Genomic DNA, 26341 nt, shown 5'->3' on the forward strand with positions numbered 1-26341 from the left:
CTGGAAACTGATCGGCAACCAGGCTAAGGAAGAAGGCAAAACAGGGCAAAACTCATTTAACAACTGTCCTGCTTAGCAACATAAATTTTGGGCTCAATTATTTTGGTCATAAGTCCAGGACTAATGGTGACAAAGAAGCAACTTGAGATTTACTTACATCGTAGAATGATTATGCAAGTGGGACCTTGGATAGGTTACTCATGTTCTCTGCCGCTACTCAATGTGGAAGGGAAGTTACTCAACGTCCTCTCCCATCAATTGATTTCACTGACAGCATATTTCCATGTTTGCATTCGGCCATTCCCTCTCCTCCAACTTCAACAAAGGCAATTGGCACAATCTTCCACTGCTCCAAGAGGCCACAGGTCACAACCCACAGAAACAGGAAACGGAGCTTCCTCCGTCTACTTTCAACTACTCAAAACCTGTTTCCTTTCTCTCCCACAAACACAACCTCGCAATCCGGCGTTCGGTTCCAACCCGGGGCTGAAAACAACCAGCACAAAGCGAAAGAGTTCAGACAATATCAACGACGTACCGAGGTTCTCTCAAGCCATGAGAAGGTGGGAGATGTTTTCATTGTTGCTTTTATTAACCTTGGGACGAAGCGGCGCAGGAGCTAATTCAACAGACCATGTTTCGGCCCAGGCTTTGGATTCTAGCACGGTGGAAGTAAGCTATCCTGGCTTGACTGGAGGTGGGGAGGCAACACCATCGATACCAGATTCTTCTGGGAATCCCACCACTTCTGTGTTGACTATAAGCCAGGATGGACGGGATATAGAACACAGCACTGTTACAACCCAGGAGGGAATTCACAGCTCTCCAAGTCCAGTTACGACACAGCGAGGGGAAAATATCACTCCTAAAACTCCTAGCAGGGAAAAGGACAGTGACGGGAGTGTTGCAAATTCCAAGGCATCAATCCTGTCTAAGGATGGAGGGCACCAAGCGCAGATCCAACCCCGAAAGGGTCCTCTTGAAAAAGAAACACCCCAAAGACCGGTCATAAGCAGAACGTCCAGGCACTCGGGCTACGGAAGCAGCGGCCCCCAGCAGGCGAAAGATAACAGGAGTCCCAGCTATGATACTACGCGGGGAAAGTAAGCAGAAATATATTACCTCCATCCCAGTCTTGGGAAGACTGATGTGCTTTACAGAATCCTAGTTAATTTTTTTTAAAATGTTTCTTCGTTATTTGACCCCTATGACAATCATTAATTGATTGATACTTGAAAAATGTATCTTTTTCTTCTATGTACACTGAGAGCCTATGCACCAAAGACAAATTCCTTGTGTGTCCAATCACACCGTAAAGAATGGCCAATAAAGAATTCTATTCTATTCTATTCTATTCTATTCTATTCTATTCTACTCTACTCTATTCTACTCTACCCTACCCTACCCTACCCTACCCTACTTTACTCTATTCTACTCTATTCTATTCTGTTAGCAGAAAGCAGATGTTCTTTTTATTATCATTTTTAAATCTTTAAACATCATATATATGTATGGTATGCTTGTGTTGCATGGTTTTTAAATGTTGGGTTTTTAATGTGTTTTCTTTTAAACATTAGATTTGTCACATTGTACATTGTTTTATTATTGTTGTGAGCCGCTCCGAGTCTGCGGAGAGAGATAGCATACAAATCTAATAAATTATTATTGTTATTATTATTATTATTATTATTATTATCATCATCATCATCATCATCATCATAATTTTTACATAGATCTGCATCCATATTTCACACATTGAGATTTACATTTCTATTTACAATACATCGTATCTTTTCCTTGTTCCAATTCCTAGTCTTCTTTTCCATATTGTCACTTGGCCTTTCTCTTATTTTTTTTAATCCAGTTCTACCATGTAGTCCAAACCTTGTAATAGAAACATAGAAGTCTGACAGCAGAAAAAGACCTCATGGTCCATCTAGTCTGCCCTTATACCATTTCTTGTATTTTATCTTAGGATGGATCTATGTTTATCCCAGGCATGTTTAAATCCAGTTCCTGTAGATTTACCAACCATGTCTGCTGGAAGTTTCTTCCAAGCATCTCTTAATAATCCGACTTGTTTGGTCCTTTTAATTCTCTTGTCAATTTGTCCATTTCTGCACACCTGTATATTTTGTCAAGCAAAACGGAGTTTGGTCATCTTTCCAATATTGAGCCTAAGCAATTCTTGCCGCTGTGATAATATATAATGATAGATATTATATGTCCTTCGGTTGTTGCTTTTTTGTTATTCCTAGTAGAAAGAATCCCGGAGCGTTTGCTGTTTCTTTCTCTGTAATCTCTTGTAACCTAATTGTGAATCTTTTGCCAATACTTTTTTTTGCTTTGGGTTGTTTTGGTGGTGAGCTGTTGCCCTAGCTCAGCTCCAACATGCCTCCGGCCACACGAATCCCAGTGACGAGTTAGGTCCCACAGAGTCGGCCTTCTCTGGGTTCTGTTGATGAAGCAATATAGTCTGGCGGGACCCAGGGGAAGAGCCTTCTCTGTGGCAGCCCCGACCCTCTGGAACCAACTCCCCCCGGAGATTACGATTGGCTCCACCCTCCTTGTCTTCCGCAAACTCCTTAAAACCCACCTCTATCATCAGGCATGGGGGAATTGATTCCCCCTGGGCCGTTTCCGCTTTATGTATGGTCTGTATGAGATGTATGATTGTTTTATTTTTTATTTATTTTATTTTGTCCAATACACAATGAGGGATTTAATGGATATATATATATATATATATATATATATATACACATAGTAAAATACATGATGAAGGTTATAGAGGAGATACTCATAGTAAAATATATCTAAGAAAGAAGAGAAGAGAAGATATAGGAATAAAACATATCAATGAAAGAATAGAAGAGATATAGGAACAGAAGAAAGGTATAGGAGATATAAGAGAGCAATAGGACAGGGGACGGAAGGCACTCTAGTGCACTTGTACTCGCCCCTTACTGACCTCTTAGGAATCTGGAGCGGTCAACCGTGGATGTTTTTTATATTAAGGGTTTTAAACTGTTTTAATTATTGGATTTGTACTGTTTTTGCTGTTGTGAGCCGCCCGGAGTCTTCGGAGAGAGGCGGCATGCAAATCTAATAAATAATAATAATAATAATAATAATAATAATAATAATAATTTTTGTTTCTCACGGAGGCTCTGGGAGGGCGTTTTTGGCTTCCAGAGAGCCTCTGGGGGAGGCAAGGCTACTGGGCCCACCAAAAGTTGGGAAACAGTCTGTTTCCGGTCTCCAGAGGGTAGGGGAAGCTGTTTCTGCCCTCCCCAGGCATTGAATTATGAGTGTGGGCACTCACACATGCGCAATAGCGCGCATGCATGCTCTTTCAGCACCCGAGGACAAAAAGGTTCGCCTTCACTGTTCTAGTCCAACCCCCTGCTCAAGTAGGACTCCCGATGCCATTTTAGACAAGCGACTGTCTAGTCTCTTGTATAATTTTATGTGTGGTACTTGTTTTCATTGCTGTTAATTGCTGCTTTGTTTTTAATGTTTTTATTTTACATTTATTTTGATTATTATAACTGTCAAGAGACTTTATTAGCTGGCAGCATATTAAGCATGGAACACTAACCCCCCCCCCCAAACCATTGAATAAGAATTAATATTAAACACAAAGTAATTTTCATAGGTTTGGGGCGTTTAAGGTATGTTACACTGCTTCTGACTGTAAAAGATATAAATAATTCTCCTTTAACCTTCTGGATTTTTAATTTTCGAAATGCAGTTGCTTGAATAGTACAGATAACGACTCTGGGCAGAATTAAGCTATTTGTTCAGATGATTCACAGAGACAATCTGTACAAATTGTAAGAGCGCTAAAACTCTTAGTTGCCTCATGCCTTTCCCCCTTGCTTTATCATTCCCATGCAGCCTGGAATAATAGCAATTGGCTACTGTCTCGCATGATATTACAGCCATAAATTTAATAATAGGAACCAGAAAACACTTGACTTTAGTTTACAACACAGTCTTAAAAATGGTTATGAGCTAAGGACTGAAGAATATAATACTGGAATTTGGAAACTTCAGAACAATACTATACCATTAGTTCATTCTTCACACTCCCTCCTTCCCTCCTCCCTCCCTCCCTCTCTCCCTTCCTTCCTCCCTCCCTCCCTTTCTTCCTCCCTCCCTTCCTTCCAACCTTCTTCACTTGGATGTCCATGTGCCGCCTCTATGTTGGTTGAGGCAGGCAGGATTCCCTTGGGTACCACTTATTTATTTTAATTGTATTTATTTTATTTATTGATTCTGTCCAATACACAATGAGGGTTTTAGTGGGTATACGCATAGTAAAATACATAATGAAAGTTATAGAGGAGATACTCATAGTAAAATATATCTAAGAAAGAACAGAAGAGAAGATATAGGAATAGAACATATCAATGAAAGAATAGAAGAAGAGATATAGGAATAGAAGAAAGGTATAGGAGATATAGGAGAGCAATAGGACAGGGGATGGAAGGCACTCTAGTGCACTTGTACTCGCCCCTTACTGACCTCTTAGGAATCTGGATAGGTCAACCGTAGGATAGTCTAAGGGTAAAGTGTTGGGGGTTTGGGGATGACACTATGGAGTCCGGTAATGAGTTCCACGCTTCGATAACTCGGTTATTGAAGTCGTATTTTTTACAGTCAAGTTTGGAGCGGTTAATATTAAGTTTAAATCTGTTGTGTGCGCTTGTGTTGTTGTTGTTGTGTTGTTGGGGGTCAAGGGAAAGGGAGGGTCTTGCCTTCTCTTTCTGCTCAAGATCCCCATGGACAATTGGTGGGCCCCTGGGTGACACAGAATGCTGGATTCGATGGGCTTTGGCCTGATTCAGCAGGGCTCTTCTTAGGTTCTTATATTCTTCCAGTAGTAAGTTCCTACTGGTACAGATGCGGACGCCACACTGGTAGTTAAACTTGAGCTGCATGCACAGTTTGCAGTCTCTAGCATGCGCACATGCCAGTGAGATTTTGCTTCTGTGCATGCACAAGAAGAAAAATCTTGCGAGGGGACATGTGTGAAAGATTTTTTATTTCTGCGCATGAGCAGAAGCAAAAAAAATATCACCAAAATCTTGCACGTGTGCATGTCCTCTCGCAAGATCTGGACTCCTGCGCATGCACAGAAGCAAAATTTTGCTGCGACATTCTTGCGCGTATGCCAGAGATCTGAAGCTGTGCACCATACCTTAAACGCCCCAAACTTATGAAAATTACGCGCACCAATAGCAGCGGTAGTGGCAACCTCCCCTTCCTTCCTTCCTTCCTTCCTTCCTTCCTTCCTTCCTTCCTTCCTTCCTTCCTAACTTCCTTCCTTCTTTCCTTCCTTCCTTCTTTCCTTCTTTCCTTCTTTCCTTCTTTCCTTCCTTCCTTCTTTCCTTCCTTCCTTCCTTTCTTTCTCCCTCCCTTCTTTTTCTTCTTTGCGTCTACCCTCTTAGAAAGGAGGCAGTTATATAACCTGCAACTGTTATTCGTGAGCTATAAATAAACATGTTAATTGCTGACAACATATACAGGAGTTTATTTAAAAAATCCAAAGCACTAAATATCAGTACAGGTTTTCCCAACCTCCTTCACGCTGTGAAGATTACGGGGTATCAGTGTACAGCAATATAAGTGGGGTTGTTGGAAGTGTGTGGGAAATGGCATGCAAAGAATGTAACACAGAATTTCTTTTCCTGTCAAAATGAATTTATTATACGATTCTTCCCACTGGGATATACAAATATTTGTCCTCCCAATTGGCAGGTTGACCCAAAATCTCCCCGTTCTGAAAAAAACTGCTCTCTAGAAACCTTAATTATTCCTTTTTCTGCCGCTTCCTTATTAGCAAAGCTTCCTCAATTCTTACATTTTTTTTAAAACTTATTTTACGTATGAGCCCGGAGTCTTGAAAAACACTCATGTGTGTAGTGTTCTTTTTCTATACACAATTTAGTTGTAAGAGAAGAGAGATGGTTTTATGGCTATGCTTGAATCCAGTTGTCTATGCGCTGCGTAAAATACACCGCATCTAACTGTTTTGCTTAAAATGATACCTTGGAGAGACAATGAATACATGTCGTTTGGCGGGACCCAGGGGAAGAGCCTTCTCTGTGGCCGCCCCGACTCTCTGGAACCAACTCCCCCCCGATATCCTTGCCTTTCGCAAGCTCCTTAAAACCCACCTCTGTCGTCAGGCATGGGGGAATTGAAACTTTCCCTTCCCCCCTAGGCTTATAGAATTTATACATGGTATGTTTGTATGTATGATTGGTTTCTTAAATTGGGGTTTTTTAGATTATTTTTAATATTAGATTTGTTTACATTGTCTTTTTTTTTGTTGTTACCCGCCCCGAGTCTTCGGAGAGGGGCGGCATACAAATCCAATAGATAGATAGATAGATAGATAGATAGATAGATAGATAGATAGATAGATAGATAAATAAATTTGAAAAACTATCATAAATCACTTTTTTTCAATGCTGAAGAGTCACTAAACGAACTGTTGTACCATCCCCTCCATTCTGACTTAACTATAGTTCATAAAATCATATACCAAAATGTCCTTCCTGTTAGTGACTACTTCGCCTTCACTTCATCTTCAACCACAACAACACACAAGCACATAATAGATTAAAACTAAATGTCAACCTCTCTAAACTAAACAGCAAAAAAAATGCGACTTCAGCAATAGAGTTAGCAATTGGGCCGGCAATATAAGCCTGGGAAATGAAATAATAAATAAATGCTTCATGAGGTTAAACCAGCAAATGGGAGGAAAATTACAGCCTGGATAGAAGCATTGGGGTAATTCCCTATCCAAAGATCACAGAAGCTCCATGTGACAAAGGAAACAAGCGATGACAGACAAATACCTGTCTGAAATGGGTAGGACATAGTGTCAGGGCCTCCATTCCGGAAGAAAACAGATGTATTAGTCATGCCATAATGGCATTTTGGGACTGTTTTTGAGAAGGGGAGCAGGACGGAAAAGGAGAGGTAATTGTTTTGTAGCCTGTCTTTGGACCCATTCAATTTTATCCATATCTTTTTGTAGGTGAGGTCTCCAGAAGAGAACACAGTATTATTCCAAATGTGGTCTCACCAGCGCTCTATATAAGGCAATCACAATCTCCCTCTTCCTGCTTGTTATACCTCTAGCTATGCAGCCAAGCATCCTACTTGCTTTTCCTACCACCCGACCACACTGCTCACCCATCACGACCCCTAAATCCTCCTCTTCTGACATTTTTGCTAACACAGAACTGCCAATGCAATACTCAGATTGAGGATTCCTTTTCCCCAAGTGCATTATTTTACATTTGTATTTTGTTTCACAATGATACTGGAGGAAATTTTAGGCTAATTTTACTCCCTGACAACCTTCAGGTTATTTAGAAATGCACAAAGAAAGAAAGCATAATGAGGAATCTGTTAGTTGCCAAAGAATGTAAGCAGGAACTTAGGTAATGGAACTTCAACTATGACCTCTAAATTTTCAGTAATGAGGTCAGAAACGGGCCTGATGGAAAGGAACAGAATCCTTCTTCCCTGGTATCTTGGTAACCAGGCAACCATTATGCTAAGCACATGCATCATTTGGACATGTGGCCTTAGGGACTAGAAGAATGTACAGTATAGCCTGGTGTTCCTATATTAGCTTTCGGGCCCGTTCTATATACAATGATCCCTCGTTTTTCGCTGGGGATGCGTTCCAAGACCACCCATAAAAAACAAATTTCCATAAAGTAGAGGAAAGATATTTTTTTATGTATTTAACAAGTATTTGGACTTTTAAAGCTTACCCTTTGCATTAAACAGTCATTCTATAATGTTTCTCAGCTGGAACTATATGTGATATTCTACCGGTTTCTTTAATAGAGTACAGTAGTACTGTAGAACAATTTTATGGATTTTTAATGGATTTAAATTTTTTAATGAATTTAGAATAGAATAGAATAGAATTTTTATTGGCCAAGTGTGATTGGACACACAAGGAATTTGTCTTGGTGCAGATGCTCTCAGCATACATAAAATAAAATAAGAATCATGTGGTACAACACTTAATGATTGTCATAGGGGTCAAATAAGCAATGAAGAAGCAATATTAATAAAAATCTTAGGATACAAGCAACAAGTTACAGTCATACAGTCAACATGGGAGGAAATGGGTGATAGGAATAATGAGAAAAACTAGTAGAATAGAAGTGCAGATTTAGTAGAAAGTCTGACAGTGTTGAGGGAATTATTTGTTTAGTAGAGTGATGGCGTTTGGGAAAAAACTGTTCTTGTGTCTAGTTGTCTTGGTGTGCAGTGCTCTGTAGCGACGTTTTGAGGGTAGGAGTTGAAACAATTTGTGTCCAGGATGTGAGGGGTCAGTAAATATTTTACCCGCCCTTTGAAAACCCGTGAAGTAGTGAATCTGTGAAAGCAAGGGATTATTGTATACACTATTGTATACCGAGTCTGCGGAGAGGGGCGACATACAAATCTAAATAATAAATAAATAAATAAATAAATAAATAAATAAATAAATAAATACATAAATACATACTGTACATACAGCACAACAGTTACATCCTAGAGGCTCATTCATTTTCACCCGTTTAAAAGGTCTTTTAATTTTTCAGCTGCTGCTTAATGATCTTTATCCTACCGCTGCTGAGGCAATGTTTTGGAGTTTGAGTATGTGTGGAATGAATTGAATAAATGTCCAAAGATATTTCACCAGAAGAGCCCTTCACTCCTCCACTCGAAACAGAATCCCCTACGAAAATAGACCTAGGTCTAGAAAGCCTAGAACTACGTCGCCTAAAACACGATCTAAGTATTGCCCACAAGATCATATGCTGCAACGTTCTACCTGTCAATGACTATTTCAGCTTCAATCGCAACAACAAAAGAGCACACAACAGATTCAAACTTAATATTAACCGCTCCAAACTTGACTGTAAAAAATATGACATCAGCAACCGAGTTGTCAAAGCGTGGAACTCATTCCCGGACTCAGTAGTGTCAACCCCTAACCCCCAACACTTTACCCTTAGACTATCCACGATTGACCTCTCCAGGTTCCTTAGAGGTCAGTAAGGGGCGTGCATAAGTGCCCCAGTGTGCCTTCCGTCCCCTGTCCAATTGTCTCTCCTTATCTCATTTATCTTTTCTTCCTTTCAAATATGTTCACCTATACTTTTATATCTTTTCTTCTATTCTTTTCTTTAGTTATATTACTACATATCTATTCTCTTCAATGTGTATTATGTATTGGACAAAATAAACAAATAAAATAAATAAATAAATAAATAAAAAATAATTAGATTGCAACAAAACTTCCATTTTAAATCTCTTTTCTCCAAGTCTTCCAGAACCGACGGTAAAAGCAATGCATGGCTGACAAGATGATGCTCCTACAGATTGCATTAAGCTAAACAAAGGGTTGAGATCAAAGTGGCACCCGTTATCATTTCCGGTGGCAGGGCCCAATGAATAATTCACGGTGGCCGAACATTTTTAAAATAAAATTTGGAAACCTTACGTAACACTCTTTAAATTATTAATGGCAGCGTGGTATTATTGTCCATCGCCCCCAGGATACATAAAAGGTTGAGACCTTGGAATTTAATTTCCTTTGGGTTATTTGCTGCGCAGTGGAAAAGCATTGATGTATGAATCAATTATATTAAGGGATGTGGGAAATCACACTGACCGAAAGAGGGTGAACATTGGCCAAAAAGTCAGGAAGAAACTTTCATTTTTGTTTTGATTCATATTTGGCCTTCTGAATAATAATAATTATAATAATAATTTATTGGATTTGTATGCCGCCCCTCTCCGCAGACTCGGGACGACATACAAATCTAATAAATTAGATATGAGAGATCAATACCCCCTGGAACCCTCTAGATCAGCATTTCTCAAACATTTTGGTATCAGAGCTTCTTTACATTGTTAAAAATGACTGCGGGATGTGAATCTTAACATGTGACATGCCTGAATTATGTTCTACTGGTCTCCATGTTGTTGTTAGCTTGGATTTATGGTTTTTATGGGGAGTTATTTTATTTTGGGTTTATAATGGAGTTTTATAACTATTGTTAATATTTGACTTCTTCTAGGGAGAGGGGCGGTATACAAATCTAATTAATAATAATAATAATAATAATAATAATAATAATAATAATCCACTGGAACATGTGCCGGAACTACCATTTACCAGTGGCAAAGAACTGGTGGGATCATAAGCCCGAAAAAGTGGTCGAAAATGAGCAAGCAAAACTACTGTGGGACTTCCGACTGACTGAATTCTGAAGCATAACACACCAGACATTGTGATTGTAGAGAAAAAGAAAGTATGGATCATCGACATCGCAATCCCAGGAGACAGCAGAATTGAGGAGAAGCAGGTAGAGAAATGAGTGAAATATAAAGATCTAAAAATCGAGCTGCAACGACTCTGGCATAAGCCAGTGAAAGTGGTCCCAGTGGTACTTGGCACGCTGGGCGCAGGGCCAAAGGATCTCAGCGGACATTTGAAAACCATCGGAATTGACAAAATCTCCATCTGTCAATTGCAAAAGGCCGCTTTACTGGGATCGGCAAACATAATTTGCCGCTACATCACGCAGTCCTAGGTGCTTGGGAACCGCCCGATGGGTGATGAAATACGAAATCCAGCATAGTGATCTCGTTTACTGTGTTGTATTGACATAATAATAATAATAATAATAATAATAATAATAATAATAATAATTGTATTGTTTGTATTGTTGTAAGCCACCCTGAGTCCTACGTGATTGAGCGGTATAGAAGTCGAACGAATTAAATTAAATTAATTAAATTACTAGGAGTTAGAAACTGGGCGACTCAAGAAAAACTTTACAGAAAGACTGTACATTCATTATCTAAGTCTATCTCTTTGCCAGCCTATGAAAACTCTTGGACATGTGCCTTGGGAAAGGTTGCCATCTGCTGATCAATATTGAGAATTTATATTGAAGCATAAACTGAATCATATCGGGAGCCTTAGACATTAATTTATCATCCTACCTCTTAACATAATGGTTTTTAAAATTTTCAGATGCCCATCAGAATCTTCGTTTATGTTATGAGTTGTATAATAAATGTTGTTTCTCCTTCTATTAGGAACTGGTGTGCCTACGTTCACACAAGGCTTCAGCCCACAATTGTGGTTGACAACGTACAAAGCTACAGCTCTGGGAGAACCAAGCCGTGCACCTGGATTTCGGGATCCTGTGGTACAAAGTAGGTAAAAGGATTTATATCACCGAAGTCCTTTTTAATTGATGATTAGTTACGTTAATGAAAACTGCTTAGAAATATCCAATCCTCTTACAAGCTATAGGAAGAGAGTACTTGAAACACACAGAATACTCCATCCAAGAATGGGATAAAGGAAAATACTGTAATATTTAATGATATTTATGCTAAATATTCTGCAAGAATTAAAGTTTTCTTAATGGTGGAACACAGAATATAGTTACATATCAACCTTCCACCTATTTCACTATTGTTGTTAGCTGCAGAGTCACGTCCGACCCATTGGGGTTGTTAATCTTTTTTATTTTTCTCTATTCAATGTTCAATATCATATACGGTGTTCCCTCGATTTTCACGGGGGATGCGTTCCGAGACCACCCGCCAAAGTCGAATTTCCGCGAAGTAGAGATCAGAATACCTGCAGGACCGCCTTCTTTCGCACGAATCCCAGCAGCCAATCAGGTCTCACAGAGTTGGCCTTCTCCGGGTCCTGTTGACTAAACAATGCCATTTGGCAGGACCCAGGGGAAGAGCCTTCTCTGTGGTGGCCCCGGCCCTCTGGAATCAACTGCCCCCAGAGATTCAAACTGCCCCCACTCTTCCCGCCTTCCGCAAGATATTGAAGACTTATCTAAGTCGCCAGGCATGGGGGAGACTAACTATCTCTTCCCCCTCCACCACCTTTTTTCTGACTGTAATACATGGGAATGGTGTGATTGTGTAGTAATGATTGTTTTTAATATTTATGGGTTTAAAATTTAGCTTTTTTATCTAATATTGGATTTGTGAAGATGTCATCCAGGGCAGGTAGCTGGAGCCCAATGATGTTCTGGGCAGTTTTAACAATTCTCTGTAGAGCTTTTTTGTTCGCTACAGAGCTGCTCCCATACCAAGTTAGGATGCCGTATGTCAAGACACTCTCAATGGTGCTGCGATAGTAGGACAACAGTAGACAACAGCCTCTTTTGTGCCTCCTTCACTAAGGCAAGACTGTGTGTGTCTTGGTTTTGGAATGGCTGGTTGACAAATGCAATGAGATTTTGCAGGCATCCATAGTCAATGAGTTTTGTAGCTGCCCAGAATTTCATTTATTTTTCATCCAGCTCCTATTCTGTAATCTAAACTGACAAGCTTTTTTGGACTAAGAAAGCTTGTAAATATCACCAGATCTAAACACAACAGAGGGGAGCATTCACCTCTCCTGTGTTCAGAAGCGATATAATTTTTGCTGTCTTGGTGATTTGTGGTACCCAGGCTACATATTGTCAACTCATGGTTCAGGATGCTTTTTAGCTGATCTTTGTGAATGCAGATATGAATTGTCAACTTGGTTATTCATACGCTTTAATTATTCACTGAGAAAGCTTAGTGATGAGCTTTTGCACTGCCTACATTTTCCCCACAACTCTCAACAAACTCTCAAAGGAGACTGTCTTCTGATTTTGGGGCTATTAAACAGAAAGGTACCTCTACCTACAAACGCCTCTACTTACGAACTTTTCTAGATAAGAGCCGGGTGTTCAAGATTTTTTTGCCTCGTCTCAAGAACCGTTTTCCACTTACAAACCTGAGCCTCCGAAACTAACTGGAAAAGGCGGGGAAAAGCCTCCGTGGGGCCTCTCTGGGAATCTCCTGGGAGGAAACAGGGCTGGAAAAGGCGGGGAGAAGCCTCCGTGGGGCCTCTCTAGGAATCTCCTGGGAGGAAACAGGGCCGGAAAAGGCGGGGAGAAGCCTCCGTGGGGCCTCTCTAGGAATCTCCTGGGAGGAAACAGAGCCTCCACCCTCCCTGTGGTTTCCCCAATCGCACACATTATTTGCGTTTACATTGATTCCTATGGTAAAAATTGCTTCTTCTTACAAACCTTTCTACTTAAGAACCTGAACGAATTAAGTTCATAAGTAGAGGTACCACTGTACTTACTTTCATGGCTCATCCTAGAGCTCCTGGTGGCCTCCCATCCAGCATTGGTGAGCTTATTAAACAGTCAAATATTGGATGGAGATAAAAGAAATCAAATAGATTAAATTGCATTAAATTATATTAAAGGTTTTTTTGGGTGATGGTGGTTAAATTCTCACACATTAAAAGGTAAATCTAAAGCATAAGTGAGAGAGAAGAGACTTAAGAAAAAATGAAGAAATAAACTTAAATAGTTGCAATTTACAGACTTTGGGGGAAAACAATTACCATTTAACTTTCCAATTATTGAATTAAAAAAAGACAATTTAATTTTGTAAACTATTACGTAAAAGCTGATTTATAGTCAAGTTGAAACTGTAAAATTATTGTCAATATTTTATTAGATTGCATGCTAGATTTTAAAGATCTCAATCTCATAAAAATAATAATTTTCTGCTTGGAGAGTTTCCTGAAATCGAAATGGAGGGTTATTTTCCATCCCAGCATTTGGTAATTCTCAATCCTATTAAAAGGAGCAGCATTTTCATTCAGCTTTCCTTACTCTAACATTAGGAAACTAGTTTGGGAAAGATTTACAGTGATACCTTGTCTTACAAACTTAATTGGTTCCGGGACGAGGTTCTTAAGGTGAAAAGTTTGTAAGACGAAACAGTGTTTCCCATAGGAATCAATGGAAAAACGATTAATGCGTGCAAGCCCAAAATTCACCCCTTTTGCCAGCCGAAGCGCCCGTTTTTGCACTGCTGGGATTCCCCTGAGGCTCCCCTCCATGGAAAACGCCACCTCCGGACTTTTGTGTTTTTGTGATGCTGCGATTTCATTGAGGCTCCCCTCGCTGGGAAACCCCACCTCCAGACTTCCGTTGCCAGCGAAGCGCACATTTTTGTGCTGCTCGGATTCCTCAGCAGCATCACAAAAACACGGAAGTCAGGAGGTGGGTTTTCCCATGGAGGGGAGCCTCAGGGGAATCCCAGCAGCACAAAAACGGGCGCTTCACTGGCAACGGAAGTCTGGAGGCGGGGCATCCCAGTGGCGGTGGTGGGTTTGTAAGATGAAAACAGTTTGTAAGAAGAGGCAAAAAAATCTTAAATCCCGGGTTTATATCTTGAAAAGTTTGTATGATGAGGCGTTTGTAAGACGAGGTATCACTGTATTTCAATTCTCCAATTTTTTTTCCAGGACCTTCAAACCTGTTTGGTCCAAATCCCACTAGGTGGCAGACTGGCATATATATAACATTACGATTAAATTCTAGGAGCATTTTTTTTAAAAAAATGTAATCCATCTCCTTTTATAAAACTCAAAACCTTTTCAGCGTTCATATCTCTGCTGCTGTGTCTGAAATACCCTTCATCCAAGATCAACAGCAAATTTAATTACACAGTCATTCAGCATTTGAAATATGCATGGACTTGTTTTCCTCAAACTGGTTCTGTTTTGCATCAGGTCGGGCTGCAGTCCTAGTTTTAGCTCAAGCATTCATATAAGGCGCTGAAGACAATTGATTAACAATCCATGGCAATCCAAAGCACGTTTCTTATTCTTAAATAACTGAGTTATATGTGAAAGGGATTTAAATGATGATCAGGGGGAAAAAACCTTCTGAAACGCTGAAGTGTATTGAAGAGATGAGTATTAGCATCAAAGTGTGCCTGGAATTCATAACGTTCTTCCTTTAGCCAACATTAGCATTTTCTCCACTCACTACACAATAATTTGTTTCACAATGGTTGTGAAACATAGAAGATTGACAGCAGAAAAAGACCTCATGGTCCATCTAGTCTGCCCTTATACTATTTCCTGTATTTTTATCTTAGGATGGATCTATGTTTATCCCAGGCAGGTTTAATATTCAGTGACTGTGGATTGACCAACCACGTCTGCTGGAAGCTTGTTCCATGCATCTACTATTCTTTCAGTAAAATAATATTTTCTCATGTTGCTTTTGATCTTTTCCCCCAACTGACCTCAGATTGTGTCCCCTTGTTCACTTACAAGATACAAATTCGATGGGAGACAAAGAAAAGCAGCCTATTAAATAAACAGATTCCATATCCTCAAGAAAAATAGGATATTAAAACAGAAAATCATGAATACAGCCATGTATAGGATTCACCTTTTCTCTCCACCAAAGGTCTAGGCAAGGCAGAGTACAATAAGCAGGTTAAGAATTTTAGGAATATTTTATGGGTATTTACACAATTTACTTTCTGCACAAAAAGCATTTATCTATGACTAGAAGGCAAATGGTGAGTTTTGTTCCCTCTATACCACTCTTACCTGTTGTGGTCAGCTCTGGCCCACCTCCTGCCCCAAGGAATGTGGAGGTGGCCTGTTTTGCTCCTGATAGAATCTGCTTATAAAACTCGGGGCGGCTCACAACAATAATAAAAACAATGTATCACAAATCTAATATTAAAAAGTCTCTAAGAAAATACCACTTCCATGGTTCATAAGCGTATCATTTTATTGCTCTACAATTTCTTACTTTTTCTTGGGACTTTTTTCTGTTGCTCAGACATCGCTGAAAACGTTCCTCACAAAGCCCATGATCCTATGTACACTTAAATAAATGCCTCCTCCCCCATTCATTTGTGCTCCTGAAATGTTTATTATTATTAGCCTTGACATGCCTTGATTCTGTCAAAAAGCATTTGCTTGTAGTCTTCCACAAGAGGCAATCAATAAACTTCAAAACTAACCCCCCTGTGGCCTATTACTGATCTATCATCCTATATCATGGCCCTTCACCGTGACCCTCCACTAATATCTGCGTTTCAAATCTCCTTGCAGTTCCCAGTCAAGGACCCACCAAGTTTACAGGATCAAACATATGATAGTTACCTCGCTAGAATGGAAATGCTGTCCAGGGTACAGCGGAGGAAAATGCCAGCCAGCAGGTATGGAAGATATGAAAATAATAATAATTAATAATAACAATAACAACAAGAACAACAACAACAACCTTTTCTGATAAGTCAACTGGCTATCAAACTGGTACAGAATAGAAAAGCTATTTGTTTGTTTGTTGACCTATCTATCTATCATCTATATATCATCTATTTATTCATTTATTTAGTCCAATATACAATGAGGGTTTTAGTGGGTATATGTCTATATACACATAGTAAAATACATGATGAAGGTTATAGAGGAGATACTCATAGTAAAATATATCTAAGAAAGAATGGAAGAGAAGATATAGGAATAAAATGTATCAATGAAAGAATAGAAGAAGAGATAGAGGAATAGAACGTATCAATGAAAGAATAGAAGGAGAGATATAGCAATAGAAGAAAGGTATAGGAGATATAGGAGAGCAACAGGACGGGACGGAAGGCACTCTAGTGCACTTGTACTCGCCCCTTACTGACCTCTTAGGAATCTGGAGAGGTCAACCGTAGATAATCTAAGGGTAAAGTGTTGGGGGTTTGGGGATGACACTATGGAGTCCAGTAATGAGTTCCACGCTTCGACAACTCGGTTACTGAAGTCGTATTTTTTACAGTCAAGTTTTCTGATTATTTCTGATAATTAGCAAGAGGTAAAAGGAACTTTTAAAAAATTATTGGCATTAAATCTAGTCCTGCCTTAAGTACCGTGATTCTCAATTATTTTCTGTCCCAGTCCCCCCAGGAAGAAGTAAACATTTCACACCCTCCTAACTCTCCGCTGGGAGATTTGTTTGCAATATTTGGCACATTTTCGCGGGCACGGGTTGAGTTGTCATCAGTACAATGAGGACACCCAGTTGTACATCTCTACCCAGCGTCTCCTTGGCGAAGCAGTGGAAGTGATGTGCCGGTGTCTGGAGGTTGTTAGGGTCTGGATGGGTGCTAACAGGCTCCAACTCAACATGTTATTTATTTTATAAATAAAAGCAGACCCTGCACCTGTGGGAATATGAGGAGGTCGGGGGAAGAAAAGGAGGAGGAGGAAGAAGAAGAAGAGGAAGAGGAGGAGGAAGAGGAGAGGAAGGGAAAGGAAAGAAGGAAGGAGGGAAGGAGGGAGGAAAAAGGAAAGAGAAAGAAAGAAAGAAAGAAAGAAAGAAAGAAAAAAGAATCCAGAATAGAATAGAATAGAATGGAATGGAATAGAATGGAACAGAATCGATAGAATAGAATAGAATAGAATATAATAGTTACTCAAGTTTGATTGGACATACAAGGGATTTGTCCCTTATGCATAAGCTCTCAATGTACATAGAAATAATATAATGATAATAATGGTATCAATAAGGGAATGTAGTAGATGGTAACAGAGGGAGGGGGGAGGGAAGGAAAGAAGGAAGGAAGGAAGGAAAGAAAGAATGAAAGAAAAAAAGAAAGAAAGGAAGGAAAGCAGGAAGGAAGGAAAAGAAGAAAGAAAGAAAGAGAAAGGAAAGCAGGAAGGAAGGAAAGAAAGAAAGAAAGAAAGAATCAAAGAAAGGAAGAAAGAGAGAGGAAGGAAAGCAGGAAGGAAGGAAAGAAAGAAAGAAAGAAAGAAAGATTGACTGCAGCTCCATCTCCACCACAGTCACAATATACTATCTGTTTAATTCCTGGCAACAAAAGCTGGAACCATTTCATAAAGAATGATAATTACTTGGAGATATTAAATCATGGCTGTCAAGATGCCCATTGTTTAAAAATTCATTCACCTCTAGTAGTTTGACCTGTTGACTTTTTTAAAAGGCATGTCAGCTTTGGATGCATTCCAGCCAGAGGGCATGCGTTTAGATACTCAACCCCATTCCCACCGAAGTCAAATGGAATTTACATCCTGGGCTTCCTTTGGCTTTACGTCTGAGGCAGGTGGCAAACTGCCATCCGGGTTGTTATACCCACCTTGCCTTTTTCCCATGTATGTTCTGATTAGCCCGGTGATCAAACGAGTAACAAATTTGCCCTAGTTTGAAAGACATCCCCCCCTCGCCCCTTACGCGAGCGCTTCCTTTGAAAAATCGGAAATGGCATCCCTATACATATTTTACATGGATGAATATTACAAGACATGCCATTAGCTGCGGTAGGGAACTCAATCAGTGGTGGAAAGGAGGAGAGCTATGATTAAAAATTGATGGGCAGAAATCGCGAGACCTCGCTGCTGCTTCCATCCAAGACGGAGAAACCTTTAATACGGGCAAACATTAAACTCCCTGAAAGCAAGAATCTTGCAATGCAGATCGTTAAACCCAGACAAATCTAAGACGTTTGCAATGGGTTTGCTCTTATTATGATTACTCTTATTCTATTCAATTTTATAATAGGTATAAAAGATTAAACAAGCCAGCGAAAATGAAACGGCGTCACATTGCTTTCAAGCACCAGCAGGCCTTCACAACCCTCCCTGCGTAGCCATTTAGGCACCCTATCCCATCTGATTATTTTTTAATGATTCTTTTAAATGAAAAAATAGATAGGGAGCTGTCATGTTCGGAGGCATTAGCCCCTAGCACCGTATCTATTTGCAGTGCTGCCTTTAGGCTTCACGGAAAAAGAAGGAAAAAAAATATCTCGCCAGGGTAGTCGGAAGTATCCAGGGAAAAGGGGTGAGGTCCCTTCTGGTAAGTGGATTATTTGTGCCTCTCCTGACAGCCATTTGGTGAGTGGAGTCACCTATGCTCTCAACATACGTTTTAAATACGCCCTTAAGCTCCAAAGGTTTATTTGATCTTGATTTATAGAACAACAGGGGGAGAAACCCCTAGAATTTTGTGTTTTCATTCCAAAACTGGAGGCCTTGGGTGTTTTTGCCCTTTATTGCTCTTTTGAAATGTTAGGGAAGCAGCTTGAAGGGTGTTATGGAGACTCTATGGAGGGAAATGTTTAGCTTCATTTGCGGAACCTTGGTTGTATTCCTGCCCTGCACGAATCCCAGCGGCCGATAAGGTCCCACAGAGTTGGCCTTCTCCGGGTCCCGTCGACCAAACCATGTTGTTTGGCGGGCCCCAGGGGAAGAGCCTTCTCTGTGGCGGCCCCAGCCCTCTGGAACCGACTCCCCCCAGAGATTAGAACGGCCCCCACCCTCCTTGTCTTTCGCAAATTACTTAAGACCCACCTTTGTCGCCAGCCATGGGGGAGTTAAGTTATCCTTTCCCCCTAGGCTGTTACAAGTTATGCATGGTATGTTTGGTTTTTTATAATAAGGGTTTTTTAGTTGTTTTTATTAATTGGATTGTTCATGTTGTTTTACCACTGTTGTTAGCTGCCCTGAGTCTTCGGAGAGGGGCGGCATACAAATCCAATAAATAAGTAAGTAAGTAAGTAAGTAAGTAAGTAAATAATAATACATACATACATACATACATACATACATACATACATACATACATACATGGCATAGGACCAGATTATCTCCGAGACCGCCTTCTGCCAAACGAATCACAGTGTTTGGTTAGGTCCCACAGAGTTGGTCTCCTTAAGGTCCTGTCGACCAGACAATGCCGGCTAGCGGGACCTAGGGGAAGAGCCTTCTCTGTGGGGGGCCCGGCCCTGTGGAATCAACTCCCCCCAGAGATTCGCGCTGCCACCACCCTGCTTGCCTTCCGTAAGAATTTGAAAACACATTTATGCTGCTCCGAGTCCTTGGAGAGGGGCGGCATACAAATCTAATTATTATTATTATTATTTGTAATAATAATAATAATAATAATAATAATAATAATAATAATAATAATATTTGTATGCCGCCCCTCTCTGCAGACTTGGGGCATCTCACAGCAGTGATAAAACAATATATAATAACAAATCTAATATTCAAAGTCTAAAATAACAATTTAACATTAAAAAGTCTAAAAACCCCATTATTTAAAAAACATACACACAAACATACCATACATAAGACTACATAGGCAAGGGGAGATGTCTCAGTTCCCCCAAGCCTGATGGCAGAGGTGGGTTTTGAGGAGCTTACGAAAGGCGAGGAGGGTGGGGGCAATTCTGAATCTCTGGGGGGAGCTGGTTCCAGAGGGTCGGAGCCACCACAGAGAAGGCTCTTTCCCTGGGTCCCGCCAAATGACATTGTTTAGTCGACGGGTCCCGGAGAAGGCCAACTCTGTGGGACCTAACCAGTCGCTGGGATTTGTGCGGCAAAAGGCGGTCCCCGATGCTATGAAGGGCTATAATAATAATAATAATAATAATAATAATAATAATAATAATTTACGTCACCAGGTTTCGGGTCATTAGATCCCAGCCTCTGCCCAATGAATATATTTGGTGTGATAGTATGTGTGCGACTTTTTGATTTTAAATGTTTAGTTTTAAGAAATTTTTTAAAGTTACTATCCTATTAATTGGCCTCGATAGAATGTTTTACTTATTGCATTTTTACTAAAATGTTGCAAGCCGCCCCGAGTCCACAGAGAGGGGCTGCCTATAAATTAATAAAATGAATAAATAAATAAAATAAATGGTGAGATCTGAACTGCTGAATTACAGCGAGCAGTTGGCCGAAGTAGTCTACAGTGCTGCACTCTAACCGTTGCATCACCACGGCTCATTTACTTATGTTTGTTTGTTTATTTGTTTTGTCCAATACACAATAATACACAATGAGGGTTATAGAGGACATAACCAGGTAGAATGTATGAAAGGGGGAATAGAGGAGAAAATAAAGGAGTGAAATATAACTATGAGAGAATAGCAGAAAAAGAGATAGGGATAAAAGAGAAGATATAGGGGATATAGTTATGATGCTTAAGGTTTTTTTTCAGATAAGGGGTCTAGGTTTTATATCAGATATTCTCAAGTCTATTTAGACGAATTCTAAGGAAGAAAAAGTGATAGTACAATTGTAAATTTTCCCAGTAGATGGCTGTATAATGTTTAAAGTAACGAAAGCCACCTAGAGTGTAAAGCATCAGACAAAAGAGAAAGATCAATACTTACACATGTATACAAATATCTGAAGTGTTTTATTGCACCACTATAAATAGCCACTATAGCGATTCCCAAGAAGTAACTTAGCTGTTGTTTTTAGCAGCAGAGTTGCCATCACACAAAGACAAAGGATGCAGCAATAGCATGAAACAGCTGGTTTTCTGAAACATTATTTGAATGCAGATTGTAGAGAAAACAGCAACTTAAAAAATAATGCTTATATCCTAAGATTTTAATTAATATTGCTTCTTCATTGCTTATTTGACCCCTATGACAATCATTAAGCGTCATACCACATGATTCTTGACAAATGTATATTTTATTTTATGTACGCTGAGAGCATCTGCACCAAGACAAATTCCTTGTGTGTCCAATCACATTTGGCCAATTAAATTCTATTCTATTCTATTCTATCTACAATAGACCTCTCCCCTCTTCTAAGAGGTCTGTAAGGGGCGTGCGTAAGTGCACTTATGTGCCCACTGTTCCTGTCCAAATGTCTTTTTTATCTTTTCTATCTCAACTTTATACTTATATTATGTTAAACATGCTACAATACAATGCTATATTTGTATGACAAATAAATAAATAAATAAAGAGGGATCCAATCATATTTATCAATCAATGGGACCTTAAAACCTGTCTGTCCAGCCACAGAAGGAAATCCAGATTCCTCTAGGAAACCCATCCGTGTTTCCTTTGAGATTCCCAAATCTCCCACGCTAGGTAGAAGCTCTCTGGCAACGTCCGGCATCCAGCTGAATGGAAAGCGATAAGCAGGTTTCTCTAAAACAGGAAGTTGGCAAACCATTGTCTGGTTTTGTTTTTCCCCCTTTTATGGGAGTAAAGTTGGATAAAACTCCGTTTCAATTCCCCTCTGTTTTCACCTTTCCAAAATGACTCATCTTGTTTTTGTATAGTCAAGGTTTTTTTTTTAAAGATTACATTTAACAGAATAACAAACTTGGAAGGGACCTTGGGAGGTCTCCTAGTCCAACCCCTTACACAAGCAGGAAGCCCTATACCAGTGATGGCGAAACAATGCCATAAGTATCACAGGTGGTACACGGAGCTTTCTTTCTTTCTTTCTTTCTTTCTCTCTTTCTTTCTTTACTTCTTTCTTTTTTCTTTCTTTCTTTACTTCTTTCTTTCTTTTTTCTTTCTTTCTTTACTTCTTTACTTACTTACTTGTCTGTCTGTCTGTCTGTCTGTCTACCTACCTACCTATCTAATCTATCTACCTACCTACCTGCCTGCCTACCTACCTACCTATCTATCTATCCTACCTACCTACCTACCTACCTACCTATCTATCTATCTAATCTATCTACTCTATCTAATCTATCTATCTATCTATCTATCTATCTATCTATCTATCTATCTATCTATCTATCTATCTATCTATTTTGTCCAATACACAATAATACACAATGAGGGTTATACAGGATATAGGAGAGAAGATATATGAGATGTAGGAGAGACTATAGGACAGGGGACGGAAGGCACTCTAGTGCGCTTATGAACGCCTCTTACTGACCTCTTAGGAATCTGGAAAGATCAACCATGGATAGTCTATGGGTAAAATGTTGGGGGTTAGGGGATGACACTACAGAGTCCGGTAACGAGTTCCACGCTTTGACAACTCGGTTACTAAAGTCGTATTTTTTACAGTCAAGTTTGGAGCGGTTAATATTAAGCTTGAATCTGTTGTGTGCTCTTGTGTTGTTGTGGTTGAAGTTGAAGTAGTCGCTGACAGGCAGGACGTTGCAGCATATGATCTTGTGGGCAATACTTAGATCATGTTTAAGGCGTCGTAGTTCTAAGCTTTCTAGGCCCAGGATTGAAAGTCTAGTCTCGTAGGGTGTTCTGTTTAGAGTGGAGGAGTGAAGGGCTCTTCTGGTGAAGTATCTTTGGACATTTTCGAGGGTGTTAGTGTCTGAGATGCGATATGGTTTCCAAACAGATGAGTTGTATTCGAGGATGGGTCTGGCGAAGGTTTTGTATGCTCAGGTAAGTAGTGTGAGATTTCCAGAGCAGAAGCTACGTAGGATCAGATTAACAACTCTTCAGGCCTTCTTAGCGATGTTGTTGCAGTGGGCTTTGGCACTTAGATCTTTAGTTATTAGTATTCCAAGGTCCTTAACCGAGTGGGGATTATCTGTGATAATTTGTTTATTCAGTTTGTATTTGAATTTCTGATTCTTTTTGCCGATGTGTAGGACAGAGCACTTGCTGGTTGAGATTTGGAGTTGCCATGTGTTGGACCAGTCAGAAACCGACTCTAGGTCTTTTTGTAGAGTAGTGGTGTTATCAGTGGTGTTCAGTTCCTAACACCATGGGAAATTTTGTGAAAGGCAAGGAGGGTGAGGACAGTCCTAATCTCTGGGGGGAGTTGATTCCAGAGGGTCGAGGCCGCCAAAGAGAAGGCTCTTCCCCTAGGTCCCGCCAGACGACATTGTTTCGTCGACGGGACCCTGAGAAGACCAACTCTGTGGGACCTAACTGGTCGCTGGGATTCGTGCAGCAGAAGGTGGTCCTGGAGATATTCTGGTCCGATGCCTATATCGCCAGACATGGGGGGACTAACTATCTCTTCCCCCACCCCCACCTTTTTAGTATTAAAAAGTATTTATGGGTTTTTAATTTAGCTTTTTATCTAATATCTGGTTTGTATTCTGTATGTTGTGTTGTTGTTGTTGTTGTTGTTGTTGTGAGCCGCCTCAAGTCTTCGGAGAGGGGCGGCATACAAATCTAATTAATATAATATAATATAACATAACATAACATAACATAACATAACATAACATAACATAACATAACATAACATAACATAACATAACATAACATAATATAATATAATATAATATATTTACCGGTTTATTTATTTATTTATTTATTTATTTATTTATTTATTTATTTGTTTGTTTGTTTGTTTGTTTGTTTGTTTATTAGATTTGCATGCCGCCCCTTTCCGTAGACTCGGGGCGGCTCACAACAGAATAAAACAGTTCATGACAAATCTAATAATTTACAATTTAAAGTATTTAAAAAACCCCATTTTTAAGCAGACATACCTACAAACATACCAGACACAAATTGTATAGGCCCGGGGGAAATATCTCAGTTCCCCCATGCCTGACGACAAAGGTGGGTTTTAAGGAGTTTATGAAAGGCTAGGAGGGTAGGGGCAGTTCTAATCTCCGGGGGGAGCTGGTTCCAGAGAGTCGGGGCCGCCACAGAGAAGGCTCTTCCCCTGGGGCCCGCCAACCGACATTGTTCTCCGAACTACTAAAAATTTCCGCTACTGGTTCTCCAGAATTACTCAGAACCTGATGAAACCCACCTGGCATGGCATTATTCTGCTGTCAAGTTATTATCTAGCATATGTTTTCTCTCCATGGTTTTTATCGTGGAAGAAAATATCTGATGCCGACTGCAAAATAACGGGGAGAGCATTCCGCTGACCTCAAGCTGCTTTTTCTATTTTTATCCTTCAAGTTAACAAGGAAATGGATCAATTTCACACATTTTTGTTAAGATATGCAAATCAGACCTTTGAGTGGCGGGGAGAAGCGGTGTAGTATCAAGCCAGATGATGGGCGATTTGTGGTGGCTGTTTGGGATTTTTTAGGTTGGGGAAATTTGGGGGTGAGGGTTCTGGGGCTCATAGGATATGCATTGCAGGGATATTAGGATGAGTGACAGGTACCACGAATATGAGGTGACCTGATCTAGGTTTAAGGTTTGGGGTCATTATGGAGACTCTGTGCCTCGCTAGGAATCTCCTGGGAAGAAACAGGGCCGGAAATGGTGGGGAGAAGCCTCCATGGGGCCTCTCTAGGAATCTCCTGGGAAGAAACAGGGCCGGAAATGGTGGGCAGAAGCCTCCATGGGGCCTCTCTAGGAATCTCCTGGGAAGAAACAGGGCCAGAAAAGGCAGGGAGAAGCCTCCATGGGGCCTCTCTAGGAATCTCCTGGGAAGAAACAGGGCCAGAAAAGGCAGGGAGAAGCCTCCATGGGGCCTCTCTAGGAATCTCCTGGGAAGAAACAGGGCCAGAAAAGGCAGGGAGAAGCCTCTGTGGGGCCTCTCTAGGAATCTCCTGGGAAGAAACAGGGCCAGAAAAGGCAGGGAGAAGCCTCTGTGGGGCCTCTCTAGGAATCTCCTGGGAGGAAACAGGGCCAGAAAAGGCAGGGAGAAGCCTCCATGGGGCCCCTCTTGCAATCTCCTGGGAGGAAACAGGGCCTCCGCCCTCCCTGTGGTTTCCCCAATCGCACGCATTATTTGCTTTTACATTGATTCCTATGGAAAAAAATGGCTTCTTCTTACAAACTTTTCTACTTAAGAACCTGGTCACGGAACGAATTAAATTCGTAAGTAGAGGGACCACTGTACTTTCGGTGCTAGGCTTATAATTGTTGGGATATTCCATTTAAAAGATGATCATAAAGGAAAACATCTGGAAGTGTTAATAAATGTCAGGGGTTACCATTGTATTTTTCAAAGCAAGGTACTTCACTGATTTAATGCAGAAGAGGATCCATGTGATTGACAGAGGAATGTCATTGCCATGCTAGTGAATTTATTTGGGAACAAAAGACATGTAAGCGACGGAATAAAAGATGCCCATCAGCAGAAAGTAACCAATTCCTCCAATCCTAGATTATATTTGCTTGCTGACACCTGATAAATCCCACATAATTAACCGGGATGAATGCTGAAGTCCTGTTGACAGCTGTGGTTGTCTGAAGATAAGTTTTCCGCTTATACTGTACTTGTAGGTATGGCTACAATGACGTTTTAAGGGTGGCTAGGTTACATGTACACTTATGGAATACTTCATTATTGTTTCCATAATTACACACAAAGTTTAAAAAAAAAAATCACAGCCTTCGATGTGCCTGGCGCCCATTCTTAATAGACGGATCACATTTATTAGGTTAACTTCGTTGTGATTGGGAATTGAATTGTGGTCCCTTCCCTTCCTCCTTCCCTTCTCTTTTCTCTTCCCTTCCTTCCCTTTCATCCTTCCTTTCCTTTCTCTTACCTTGATCCTTCCCTCCTCTTCTCTTCCTTCCCTTCCCTCCATCCTTCTCTTCCTTTCCCTTCCCTTTCCTTCATCCTTCCTTTCCCCTCATCTTTCCCTTCCCTTCTATTTTCCTTTCCCCTCTCTTCCCTTCATCCTTCGCTACTCTTTTGCCTTCCCTTCCCTTCCTTTCGTCCTTCCTTTCCCTTCCCTTCATCCTTCCCTTATTCTTCCCTTCCCTTCCTTTCATCCTTCCC

General features: G+C 40.4%; 1 protein-coding gene across 1 annotated transcript in view; it reads left to right on the plus strand.

The window, feature by feature from the left end:
- Nucleotides 1-472: 472 nt before the first annotated feature.
- Nucleotides 473-26341, plus strand: part of LOC139155722 (multimerin-1-like) — a 53012-nt gene continuing 27143 nt past the window's right edge. The window contains exons 1-3 of the mRNA XM_070730984.1: nucleotides 473-1103; nucleotides 11143-11262; nucleotides 15992-16098. Of these exons, the coding sequence (XP_070587085.1) occupies nucleotides 556-1103; nucleotides 11143-11262; nucleotides 15992-16098 (775 nt within the window). The 5' untranslated portion in view covers nucleotides 473-555. The remainder of the gene's footprint in view (nucleotides 1104-11142; nucleotides 11263-15991; nucleotides 16099-26341) is intronic.

This window comes from Erythrolamprus reginae, unplaced genomic scaffold (genome assembly GCF_031021105.1).
Source record: "Erythrolamprus reginae isolate rEryReg1 unplaced genomic scaffold, rEryReg1.hap1 H_5, whole genome shotgun sequence".
In the NCBI taxonomy this organism is placed as follows: Eukaryota; Metazoa; Chordata; class Lepidosauria; order Squamata; family Dipsadidae; genus Erythrolamprus; species Erythrolamprus reginae.